A 13,688-nucleotide genomic window follows, 5' to 3' on the forward strand; every position below is an offset into this window, starting at 1 on the left:
GAGCTAACCTGGCTAGTTTGATTTATTTACCACAAATTATTTACTTTAATCTCTAAATAAAGGATTGCTTTAAACAAAATAACTATTTTCAATCTGGAAACCTGTTCAGATAATATCAGTTAGAAGCTATAACCCATAGTGGTGGTGTTTTATGACATCACCAGCTACACTTTGTGGGGGCAGTGGAAAATTAACCACATACCAGGCACCAAATGGCTTAGGTGGCATGCAATAGAAAAGCCCCATTAGTAAGAGTGTGAATATTCAGTTGTAATAGTACTTAAATTAAAAATGACATTTACTTTATATTATGTGTCTGACACTCAACCATAGTTTGCTACACAGTTACACAGGAAGGGGTATGTAGTGTTAGGAGCCCAATGACTCAGTGTGGGCAGTGTGGTAAGCTTTGCCTGGAAAGGAAATCTAACCCTAGTCAGTCAGTCACAGGTAAGGGCAACGTTGTTACCCACTATGCTACACCAACCACAATTCCTACCCCAGATTCTGACAACAGCTGCTTCGGAAACACTAAAGGAAAGTCACTATGTTGGCAATAGCAGTACACGAAACATAAGGAAGCTAAATAGAGAACCAATCTGCCTCACTATTTCTGACACAGACATGCACTGAAACCAGGTACTGAAACTGAAAAAAGGAAATGGCAAGAGACAAGATCAATTCACTGTTAAGGCTGTACCTTGAGTGAAGACACTAGAGTGTGATATGCTGCTAATACTTTGGATATAAGAAATAAATAACCTATTAAGGTGCAATAATACATCAGTGCCTCCCGACTCTGGCTATTTTCAACTGGGAAAGCTTCCAAAATAACTAAATCAAATCAAATTACATCACTTCATGACAAAATTGAAAATTGAGATTTCCTAAAGCAATCGATCATTTCCTAATAAACCATGATTGAACGGCCGTGAAATCTGTAAGGTCAGAGATCGACGTCCCTTTCAAACTGTGCACAAGTGATTTATGAAAACCAACTGTTTCTCCTTCAGTGGACTAATGCTGTTCTAGCACTGCCTGGAAGCATGTTGAAGTCCAAAGTACTTTGCATATGAAGATTCATCCATAAATAACTCCTTATCTGATAATAATAATAATAATAATCATGCATAAGCATCAACCATAGCTACTGCCACAGATTATTGGAGGCACCATTCCATGCCCAGTCAGATGCTGAGGAACTAGTGATGAGCCCATCTGCTGTGTGGTTGGATTTGATATCTCTGTCCTGAAGGAAGTGCCACAGTAACTCGTTGACCGTCTCGGGTTGGTCTTGCTGTACCCAGTGGCTGCAGTCTGGGATTGTATGAACGACCACAGGGCCTCTGACGTAAGGCCGTGTTCCACCAGACATCCCTTCCACCAATATGCTGTCTTCTTCTCCCCAGATCAACATACTGTTCACTGCCACGTCCTGGTGCTTGTACAAAGTGTTACTGCAGCAGAAGATAGACACACACACACACACACACACACACAATAAGTGAGGTCTAAAATTCTTGAAACACCAGAAGGAAAAGCCGATCCATTGTCATGTCTGTTTTATGTGCATCAGTGACTGTAGAAAACATGGACTGCGCTACATCTCTAATATGTGAAGCCACTACAGGTCTAGCGCCTCTGCTGGCTGGTTGCGGTGTGATGTGTAGCTCCGCCCATCCTCAGTCCGTTTTTATTTTTTTCCATGGTTTGAAACCTGTAGCTGCTTATCTTATTTTACATTGACTTCCATTCAAAGTTCAGAATATTTCTGCCTTTCCCTGTAAAGTCGCCATTTGGAGATGCATGTTTTTTATTGGATAGCGATGATATGCTTCAAAAGTTATAGTTATTAGTTTTTCACCTCATTTTTTATTTTCCCCCAGAAATCAGTTTTTAAGCCCTTACTCTGAAACATCGTTAGAAGGTGGGTTGTCGTGGGACTTGCATGAACTCTATAGGACAGAAGGGAATGGAACCATGGCATTCTTGTTCTCATTGATTAGCATCTACAGTGGTGTTTCAGCAGCTGTTAAGTAGGATTTTCCGGTTTAAAGACCAAGAAAACTTCATTCTCATGATGCATTTTGAAGGTTGGAGGAGGGGGTATTGAGAAACTACTGCTCTTAAGGACAGATGGTTTTCTCTAAAGATCAGATCAGAACACAAAGAAGATAGATATCTAATGGTATCGGGAGAACGAGGCCTTTTACACTCCTATTGCGTTAAGAGGAAACAGCGACTACGCAGGTAAAATCCCAACCTGTTACCTTTAAACATAGCAGTACATGTTGCATATCTATGATCAATTTAGATATAAAAATATCCAAAGGAATGGAGAATGGGTCCATAGCGTCACGGTCATGGTACTCCAGGCTCAGCACGCTGCTAACTGCAGTCTGTAACTTTGGAGAAGCGAGCAGTACAATTGTGTAAAATCCAGTGATATTACTCTACCACCTCAGCCCATATACTGCTTTCACTTTCAGTGATGGTTCTGTACGGCCTGTGTTTCTTACACACCACAATACCACGGTTTACAACCAAAGGCGCAGAAAGACATTTAGCTTTGCGTAATTTTAACGCATCACAGTCAGCCTAAAAGCTAAACACTGACGCGTCGCTAGCAAGAGTAGAGTGGCACCAGAAATCCACTACTGTGTTCTGCCACACCGAACGTAAACAGAGCTAGTCTAACAACTCTCTCTCGCTCTCTCTCTCTCTGTGTAGAATTGCACTTTTTTAATTCTTTTAATTCATTCGTTTTCATAAGCCTTCAAAACATGTTTTAAGACTATTCAATATCTACATAAAATAAAAAGCCAGTGTTAACTTTCAGAAATTGTGGTGTTTTTGCAATGAGGCGGTTTGCACTCTAAACTGTTTACATTACTGTTACTGTTACTGTTACGTTCTGCGGCTGATTCGTGCAGACAGATTCCCTTATATATTATGTGACTTTGTGGGGTCAAGCACAAAAACTCTTTAGTATTTAAAGCCTTTACTTCATACTTGATAATAATGTGTATTTTTATTCTTTGTACTCTTGACATAAAAAGGGATGGGTGGTATACAGTATTTCGTGGTTTTTTTTTCATGGCTGGCTGTTTCTAGGTTTGCAGCTTATTTTTGCTTTTGGTCTCTTTAGTGCGTGTAGCAGGTGAAGTTTGAGCTCTTTTGGATTCGTTTTGGCTCGTCTGACTAATTACCTCAAAAATGTCTTGTTTTTCTAGAGAAGTGCATTGTTTAGGGTCAAAAGCTTGCTTCACAGCAAAGCACTCCCCAGCATGCACTTCAGATTCAGTATGTGAGTCACTTCCAGACAACTGCTTTCTTCATACGGGCTCTTTAGGACTAATTAGGGCAGTAGAGTAACTTACGTTGATCAGGCACTTCTACAACTCAACCATTTTGTTTTTGAAGCCCACATCTGACGATTTATTCTGCAAGCAGTTTCCTGATCACATTTCCCTTTTACTCCGATTTCTCTATGACTAATCTGATATGTTAAGACTAGTGAGTAGTCTTCAGCTGATATTTAATCTTTAAGCCTCCTAAAGTCTTTTGGAAAAACTCCTTGTGAAGCTACTTGAGAACACAAACACTGTGGAAAACCGCTGTAGAAGGCATTAGAAGTTTTGATGCAAATAACTGAATTCATGTTTTCATGTATCTTAGACTAAATTGTCTACCATTATTTATTGTGTTCTACATTTTTAGTCTCATGGAAGTCATCATGTTCTGATTTGTGTGTTTTTGAGTGCACCACAGCATATTCTGGTAATGAAAGTGTTGAAATTTTAAAGATCTGATCTGAAAAGATCAGAATACTGTGAGTGTACTTTGAAGCCAAAGCTCTTGTGTTGGTGTGTAAGGATTGAGAGGCCGACGCGAGGCCTGCAAAATGTATCATAAGTTAATCATTATCACAGTGTTGGCCTTTGCAACAGAACATTCGCCAAGGCATACAGTATAAATCAGCCCTCAAACAAATAAAGCTAAATGTTTTATGATGTGCTCTAAGCATCCTGACCAATTCTCATACATCCAAGCTGAGGGAGAGTTGATGAATTTAGGTACTCACATCTAATAATGGAAAAATACAGTTATGATATTACCACTGTTGTGGGATTAACAAAACCTTGTATCTCCAGAATGGCAGTTTAAATGAGGAGGAAAAATAGCCTTCACTTTAATATACTATGGGGTCCAAAAGTTTGAATTTTATTCAGTTAAAACTTAAAATAAACAATGGGATATTTCAGAATTGTGAAACAATTTAAAAAGCAAGGTTATAACAAATATAATGAAGAAGACGAATGATCCTTCTACAAATAGTTCTAATTATTCTAATTAATCTTCTGCTGAATATCTATTTATCAGATGGTGTTGTGTTGGGATGGGGTTCTAACCTGAGAAGAGAGCGGTAATAGTTCAGGGAAGTGGTGAGAGCTCCAGGCTGGGACAGGTAGTACAAGTAGCCCTCCAGCTGGGCTTCAGTCAGCCTCTTCGCCCTGTTCCTGATCCCTACACGGCCCCCGCAGAGCAGACTCCGCACTAACTGCAAACAGATACCGTATATGGTGTGAAAGAGCAATAAAGATCACCCACTAAAATTGGAAACCGATTAAAAGGAAACCACATTATCGTCATTAAGCAGGATGTAGGTCAGACATTACTTTGTAATCAATTTGATTACATGACTTTGTAAGCATGCAAAAGGTTACAGTAGTGCTTGAAAGTGTTTTTCAACCCTTTAGACTTTTCTATATTTCTGCATAAATTTGACCATCATTGAACATCATCACATTTTCATTTTCACAGTTTTTAAGTCCTAAAGGTAGACAAAACAAATGAAACACAAATATTAGAATTGATCATTTATTTATTAAGGCAAATGATCAAGTATTACATATCTGAGTGGAAAAAGTATGTGAACCTTTACTTTCAGTATGAGGTGTGACCCCTTATGCAACAATAACTGCAACTAAAGTCCTGAACATTGGCTTAAGGAATTGTAGCCCATTCCTCTGTACAATACAGCTTCAACTCTATTATTTTGGAGGGTTTTCTTACATTTCTTTTGGATAAAGGTCAGGACTTTGACTTGGCCATTCCAAATCATCAATATTAACATTAACTTTATCCATTCTTTGATACAATTACTTGTGTGCTTAGAGTCATTGTCTTGCTGCATGACCCACATTCTCTAGAGATGTAGCTCATGGACAGATGTCTTTACATTTTCCTTTAGAATTTTCTGGTAAAATGCAGAATCCATTGTTCCATGAATAGTGATGAGCTGTCCTGACTTTGGGTGCAGCAAAACAGGCCCAACCCATACTACCACCAGTGTGTTTCACAGATGGGATAAGATTTTTAAGCTGGAATGCAGTATTCTCCTTTTTCCAGACTTCCTAAGCTTCTTATGGAAACCACAAAGACCATACTTTGGTCTCGTCTGTCCACAAAACACTGTTCCAATTGCCTTCTAGTTTGTCCCTGTGATGTTTTGCAAACTGTAGATGGGGAGCAATGTTCTTTGTAGAGAGCAGCGGCTTTCTCCTTGCAACCCTGCCATGCACACCGTTGTTGTTTAGTGTTCTTCTGATAGTGGACTCATAAACATTAACATTAGCCAATGTGGGAAAGGCCTTTAGTTGCTTAGAATTTATTTAGGGTTCCTTTGTGACCTTGCAAACTATTACACGCCTTGGTCTTGGCATGATCTTTGTTGGTCATCCCTCCTGGGGAGGGTAATAATACTCTTGAATTTCCCCCATTTGTACACAGTGGCTGTGACTGTGGATTGGTGGAGTCTAAACTTCTTCTGAGGTCCTCAGAAATCTCCTTTGTTAGTGCCATAATACACTTCCACAAACACTTGAGAAGATCAGACTTTGACAAATACCTGTTCTTAAAAAAAATAAACTATTGATTGAAAACACCTGGCTGTAATTTCACCTTCACATTTTCTGCTAACCCACTAACAGATCTGAAATACTGAAATATGTTTCTCAATAAATAAATTATCAGATACATTTTTGTCTGAATGGTTTGGATTGGTTCTACTTATCTACTTATCTGATGACATTTTAGGTCAACTGTATGCAGAAATATAGAGAATTCTACAGGGTTCACAAACTTTCAAGCATCACTGTATATCGAGACAGGTAGCGAGAGATGAGACAAACAAGGCATGAAGAGAAATTATTGAAATGTTAAAGAACTGATACCTTAAAGTCCTCTAAAGAGAGAGCAATCTCCGGCAAGAATGGGAGCTGGAAGAAGCAAACTTGACCTGAACGAAGGAGCTGCGAGGGCCGTCTCAGAACTGCATCTGTAAACAAAGATAACACTGCTTTAAACTTTGAACCATTACAAAACAATGGTCTATTTTAACCTTGTTTTAATTAAGACAGTCATGCTGTACATAGTGTCAAGTTCATAAGTATTTGGACAGTGACGCCATTCTTTTAATTTTGCCTCTGTGCAGCACCTCAATGGATTAAGCAATCCAATTAATTAAGCATGGTTTGCTTAACAAATTAAGCAAACAAGATCAGCTTTAATTCAAGAGGTTTATCACCACTATTGCATTAACTGTTTAGGATCTAGAGCCATTTGCACAGGCTCAAAATTTCATTGCCAGGTATGGCCTATCACCTCATTATTGCATGACAAATTAAAGGGGATAGCTAATTTGTCATGCAGTAATAACTTTCAATCAACTGTAGTTGATTGAAAGTGCTAAATTTGCATTTCCTATCTCTCAATATGAGGTTCAAAGAGGTGTGGATCCAAGTGAAGGAGGCCATCATTAGGCTAATGATGATAAAAATGCATTCAGCTACTTTAAGTCGCACCCATTGCTGACACAGCTTGTCTGACATAGCTTGTCTGACACAGCTTGTCTAGGACTTCCTGGAGCAGATAGAGACCTTTTGGTACAATGTCTAATGCCAGGTGTGGGCTAGAGGGGTAAAAGAGGGGGATAATAACCCAAAACATGCTACAAAAGCAATCTAAGAGCTTCTTAAGGCCCAGCAAAGTATCTCAGGATAGAAAACTAAATTTACTGCATTTACTAAAGCCTATGCATTCCAGACCTCAGCCAGTCATTGACAGCAAAGAATGGGCAGTATTACAAATAATCCTTCTATTTAGAATTGTTAGTTTCTTCAAAATACGCTTAAACCTGTAAAAAGTGAGCGACGCCAGTAGTTTCGGTATTCTAACACTCATCAGCATTCACCGCACGTTCAGAATGTAAGTCCCTTCTAGGTGTGAACTTTTGCTTGGTTTTCTCCCCACTGGCTGTTTTAAATCATTGGGGTTAGTCGGGTTGAACACGCAGTTTTACACCAGTCTACAACACGAGCATTTTGTTTTTGAAGTCTGCATCTAGGGGCTGACACTTTTGAAATTCTGCAAGCCAAGTTTCCTGTTTATGGTGCGTTTTACCACATTTGTCACGTACTGTAATTTCATTATTCTTGCCATAAATAACCTTGTTTGTAATAGAAATGTGAAAGTGTTTTTATGTGACCAAAAGTGGAAGCTATGCATTTTTTTAGCACTGGCTTGTCAGTGAGTGTCCTTATGTAATTTCTGTATGAGTAATGTAAAATAATGCTTGAGGAACATTCTGTAAATGTGTGATGTCATGATGGTTTGCATTACAATGTTATTCATACGTTTTTTACGCATCATTCACAATTTACATAATGGAAACTTCTAGTCACTTTCCTAAATTAAACATACTATAAATAAAATACAGCACAATAAAAACACTGATCAAACATTCACCACAGAACCTGTATTCAACTATAGGGGTGCGAAGTGCTTGGACCCCTAATAAGAAAAACCCCTAATAAGAGTAATTGTTTCTAAACTTTTGACTGGCATTTGAGAATGCCATACTGTTCTTACCCAGCCATGAGGCAGGATGAGGAGCGTTCATGATGACCAGACGGTGGACCATGTCCGGCCTCTCCAAGGCAAAGTGCCAAGCAAGCATACCCCCCCAGTCGTGGCCTACCAAAACACAGCTGGTGTGACCTACAGCGAAACATACACTCATCAGTGTTCACACATAACTTTTATATAGCATTTTATACATAAATTGTGACACGTATATACACACACACACACGTTATATATTTGTGTGTGAGCATGTTCCCTCAGTGACCTCTATAGCTAAACTGGACTTCTCACCCAGCTCATCAATAGTGTCTCTGATGTCATATAGGAGACTCTCCAGTGAGTAATCCTCCAGTCGAGAAGGAGCTTCGGAGCCCCCGCAGCCACGCAGGTCCAGCGCCACCGTGTGATAACAGCTGCTAAACTCCACCATCTGATAACGCCAAGAGTACCTGAACACATTAGCATCACATTTAACCCTTTAGTGCATGGTGTGGCCATTGGTACTACAGTACCAGAGTTTTCCTTTTGCCTCCCAGATATAGACACACATCACATCACACACATTACACAGTAAGGCCATGATGGTCAGTGATGGGGGCCCATCTGGGTTGTACCCTGCACATGGGGCCTAGATGGGACTGTAATGATGTGGGCTGTAATAATAGTAACAACACATGTTACTCAGAGCCCATGCCCACCTGGAACCCACCTAGCCATGTGAGCCCTACATGAGCATGCTGGTTGGGTTGGCCATTATGTGTGGTATTTTCATGCATGGATAATAGATGTGTGTTGCCCACTGTATTGCATGATAATGCCTTCATCTCATAGAATCCTTGCTTTGACAGGATGGAGCAGCTGTGGCCTAAAGGTTAGAAAAGCAGGCTTTGGGTCTATAGGTTGCCAGTTCAAGCCTTAGGATCCACAGGAAGTTGGGCTGGGGGTTGGGGATTGGGGGCTGGGAGTGGGGGAAGTGAAGAATCAGTGCCTTCTTCTCCCTCAACATTCATTGCTGAAGTGAATCTCTAAGTTGATTGCCCTCCGCTCTGGTGTGTGTGTGTTGTCGCTCAGCAGTTTCTATGGTATCCCAGGTTGTTTCTGTGATACCTCATGTAGATGGTTTATAGTTTGGAATTAAACTTCTGTTGGCAAGCAGAAACTTGTACATTCAGTAATATATATATATATAAAGATAACTCTGATACAGATCTTCTTCAAGTCTGCATCTGCAAACTCTTGCATCATTTATCCATAAACGAGTCTGTGAGCTCTTCCATATGCTGTATGTGAGCTCATGGCTCATATGATGCTGTCCTATCTCAAAGATCTACAAATGAATCACCTTCAGGATCAAAACACATGGTATGAAACAACATGCATACTTTTTATCCCAACTTAAGACATGGTAACTGTTGGTAACAGAGGTAAACAGGATACTGGGGTGTGTTTCAGAAGGCAAAATCTAAAAAGAGGAGTGACCAGTTCTCTGGAAATCCGTGAAGGAAAAGGATGAGTGGCTTTTTGTTGTCTCCTTTTGTCACGTAGTGAAACCGTAAGCCTGAGCTCTGAAAGAAGAAGAGAAGAGCACAGTTAACCTGAGAGAAGCATAGAAACATACTGTTTTCAACTAAAAGTTCCAATATGCTTTAAAAAAAAACACTATTTTGACAAAAGTATTGGGACAGCTGCTTATCCATTGTCTTTTCTGAAATCAAGACTATTAAAAAGAGTTTATCCTGCTTTTTTTGGAGTTGGATTTGATTGTATTCAGCAACAATAGCATTAGTGAGGTCAGGATGTTGGATGATCAGCACCCCACCTCATTCCCAACTACCCAGCTCATCCTAAAAGTATTGGATGGAGCACCAACCATCATTCCAGAGAACACAGTTCCACTGCTCCACAGCTCAGTGCTGGGGGGCGTTATACCCCCGAGATGCTTTTCCAATTTGTGTATTAAAGTATTAAGCAGTTAGTTTGTGCTTGGAGAGTTTCTGTTGAACACATAGCTGGTGGACAGTATATAAGAGCAGTGGAACATGAGGGGGAGTGTGTTATCATGGAGAAGCAGCACGGCTCTGGTGAAGCCGTCGTATTTCATCACAGTGCTGCTATTCCACGATAACACATGACCCTGAGTTTTCTGTTGGTTTTATACAGCAGTTTGGAAAATAAATAAAGTAAGAAATACATTAATGAAGCAGTGAACGAAGCATTTAATAGGTTTAATAATACTTCCGCCAAATTATATAGTTCCTGAACCGGAAGTCTGTTGCTGTAACAAACTGCACTCATTGCACAGCCTGCAGTTCCTTCTCCAGCTCCAGCTTACACAGACCAGCTCATTAAACTCATTAAACTCGTGTGCATTTGATTATTGTGTATTATCATCCTCATTCTTTTATTTCTTAGTTCTGTTCGCTGAGGGTATTTTTCTTACTCCTTGATTCATACAATAAATTATAGCGAAGGCGGTCGGCGGAGTGATACCAGTGTTGGGGGGGGGGGGCAATGCTTCTCAACCAATCAGCGCACGTGTTCGGTTGCGTTGTATTAATGCTATAGAAGAGGCGTGGGGGTGTTATCGTGAAATAACTGCATGGCTGTGTTTTATACAACCGTTCAGAAAATCTTTAAAGTAAAAAATAAATAAACGGATCCAACCTGATTAATTAACTAATCATTTCATATGTTTTAATGTTCGCATTTCCTTCCGCCAAATTAAATAGATCCTCAACAAGCAGCGTGTTGCTACGTCACAGCAACGAACTGCACTCACTGCACATCCTCCAAACACAGACCAACTAATTAAACTCAGTTAAACTCATTTTAGTCTCGTTTTAGGTCACTCTTGCTGATTTTGTCCTCAGGGCATTTTCGTTAGCTATGATTTATAGCTAGCGGCCTTCAGCGGAGTGATACGGTGTTTGTGACGCCAATCAGCTTGTGTGACCGGAACTAACTTCTGTATTAAAGCAGGCGCTACCATAAGCTTTGAATGCAGCGTATTTCTTCATAGCCGGGCTGCTATTTCACGATAACGTACAACCCTGAGTGTGCTGTGGGTTTTAAACAGCTGTTCGGAAAATCTTTAAAGTAAGAAATAAATGCATTGATCAATGAGCATGAATTTTAATATGTTTTAATGTTCGCATTTCCTTCCGCCGCATTGTATAGTTCCTTAACATGCACTCACTGCACAGCCTGCGGCTCCTTCTCCAGCTCCAGCTCCAGCTCCTTCTCCAGCTCCATACACAGACCTACCTTCCCTTTTATTTTATCTTGTCCATTTGTTGTTATTGTGTATTCTTGTCTTAAATCTTTTAGTTTCGTTTGTTTTTTCAGGACTTACTGTTGTATAACACAAAACATGACTTTTTGCATAGCTAATTTATTGGATTGTCAGAAAATGTTTGTTATATTTAATGACTTGGTCCATAGAACAGCAAATGTGCATTTATGCTGCTGCCTGTTTAGACCAGGACCCTCCAGTAAGTGCAGTTTAATCACAGTAAACTTTTTTTTTCTTGCCTAAACTGTAATCATCATCTTCTTCATCATCATCATCACATCACAAATCTGAAAAACACTTCCAGTGAAATAAGGAAGTGCTTTATTTTTACAGCAGGCTTACGATAAAGCCTGTGAATGAAAAACGAAAGAGTGATGTCATGTAGATAGGGGCAGCTGCACCGGCTCATACCAGCCACAAGAGGTCCTCAGTAACCATGAAAATGCCACTGTGGCAAACGCTCCCTGATGAGCCCAAACAGTACAGGGCCCAAAAAAGCTGCAGTGAAGGCCAGTTTGTTCTAATGTCATCAGCACACAAATCTCTGACAAATTAATGTCTCTAATGACCTTCAGAAAGAGAGAGAGAGTGTGTGTGAGTGAGAGAGCGAGATACACTAATTTTAGACGCAAGAGGCAGAAGAGAACCAGTTATATGGTTGTGATTTAACCTTTAACCCACTTTTCAGTTGAAGAGCAGAATAAATACTGTATAAATAAATATATATATTAATACATATATATGATATTATATTTATATATATACATATATATAAATAAATACCATCCTCATCAGTATCATTGTCCTAACTTTATTATTATTTTGCCAATCTAAGACCAGATCCAGCAGTTAAAAGCTGGACCACCCTATTCTAATACTTCATTCTTCTTACCCTGCCATACAGGTAGGCATGTTTGCCCAAGGCGGGGTCCCGAAGGCAGGCCGGGGGTCTTTTACGAACTGTCCACTGGAAAGTCCCATATGGGTCCCAAAATCCGCTCCAGAGAATCCGGATCAGGACCAGACAGGCAGTGAGCCCAGCTGTGCCGTAGACAACGGTCCAGTAGAGCAAAGAGAGCAGACACAAGCTCACATGAGTGGGAAGCAGAAGGAGGTGCGTCAAGAAGCGACTCATTCTTTGTGTCCTCTACGCCATGATAAGAGACAGAAGCGCACTGGACAACTGGACCTGCTCTGGTGAGAGTTCACCTCTCACTAAGGCCCTGTGTGACTCGTATGTGGCACTGATCCCTACGGCTATTTTCATATCACAGCCAAACACCTTGCTAGGTAGGGGCTATTTCGAACAGCAGCAGCTGCGCACTTCTCAGACAGTGCACCATGACTAGGCAGCCCGAAGGCCAGCCTGGCTAATTGGACAGGTGCTGGTGAGCAATGCTGTTGGACAGTTCTTAACTTTGGACTTAAAGGGAAGAATCAGTGAAAAATCAAATGATCAAGAGTTATCATTGACCTCAGACACAGATGATCAGCCAGGAGGTGGTCGGTATCTAAAATGTGCTTGTTTAGCATCTCTGTATTGATATTTGTATATTTGTATTTTGTATTTTTTTTTTTTTGCTTATATTTCTATATTTTCATATTTTTATATTTTATTCTTTAACTTAAATGTAACTTATTCTATTTTTTTTTCTTTTGCACTTTTGCACTTTACTTCATTAAGTTAAGGTTTAGTTAAATTTAAATGTAGATTTTTATTGTATAGCTTGATGTGGGCAGACTGTCATAAAAGCATTTCACTGCAAGTTATACTGTGTATGACTATGTATGTGACAAATAAATTTGATTTGATTTTGAAAATAGTTCAGAACAGTAGATGCTAGGCTAATGTTGCTAACAGTCACTGAACTTAGACTGTCACCAATCTCACCTAGGTGACAAAAAAAGGCTCTCAGCCAACTGAAAATGCACGTATATCTACATTTCTTCACCATCACACCTCATCACACATCTCTCAGCAGCTCTTTTTCTTCTTTCCTCTGTTTCTATGTGCGTAGGCCTTCTTTAAATCACTGTTTTTCTATTTTTTCAAGAAAATAATGCAAGAAAATATATTTTAAAGTTAAACAAATAAATGTAAATACATGCAAATGTTTGTGTCAGTGTCAGATTATGAGGAATAACACCAAAGCCCATATATTGTCAGCACTCATCAGGATTCTGACCAGCTTTGGGCTTAAAGTTTTTAATATGTGCTTTTAAATTCAGTTTGGAAAAGAAATAATTTAAAAGAATCATTGTTTAGGCTCAACCAGAAAGTGCGATATGTACGGGACATACTCACAGTTGTAATTGCGTTACTCTCAGACTCATAGTGCAACATGAAATAACACTAAGCATAGAAATGGTATTAAACTGATTTGTAAAAATATTAGAGTTTAAAGTGTTTGTGTAAATAAATAGATGGAGGAGGTCCCTGACATTGGCATCAGAAGTAAAGTGGCATATG

The 13,688-nt window shown here is 39.6% G+C and overlaps 1 protein-coding gene across 1 annotated transcript; it reads right to left on the reverse strand.

The window, feature by feature from the left end:
- Positions 1-1,147: 1,147 nt before the first annotated feature.
- LOC140551201 (epoxide hydrolase 3) lies at positions 1,148-12,353 on the reverse strand. The gene is made up of 7 exons (XM_072674585.1): positions 12,111-12,353; positions 9,406-9,491; positions 8,218-8,375; positions 7,933-8,061; positions 6,237-6,340; positions 4,413-4,561; positions 1,148-1,457 (listed from the first exon to the last, which is right to left on the reverse strand). The coding sequence occupies exons 1-7, from the start codon at positions 12,351-12,353 to the stop codon at positions 1,148-1,150; spliced, it is 1,179 nt and encodes a 392-aa protein (XP_072530686.1).
- Positions 12,354-13,688: the final 1,335 nt, after the last annotated feature.

This window comes from Salminus brasiliensis, chromosome 3, assembly GCF_030463535.1.
Source record: "Salminus brasiliensis chromosome 3, fSalBra1.hap2, whole genome shotgun sequence".
Taxonomy (NCBI): Eukaryota; Metazoa; Chordata; class Actinopteri; order Characiformes; family Bryconidae; genus Salminus; species Salminus brasiliensis.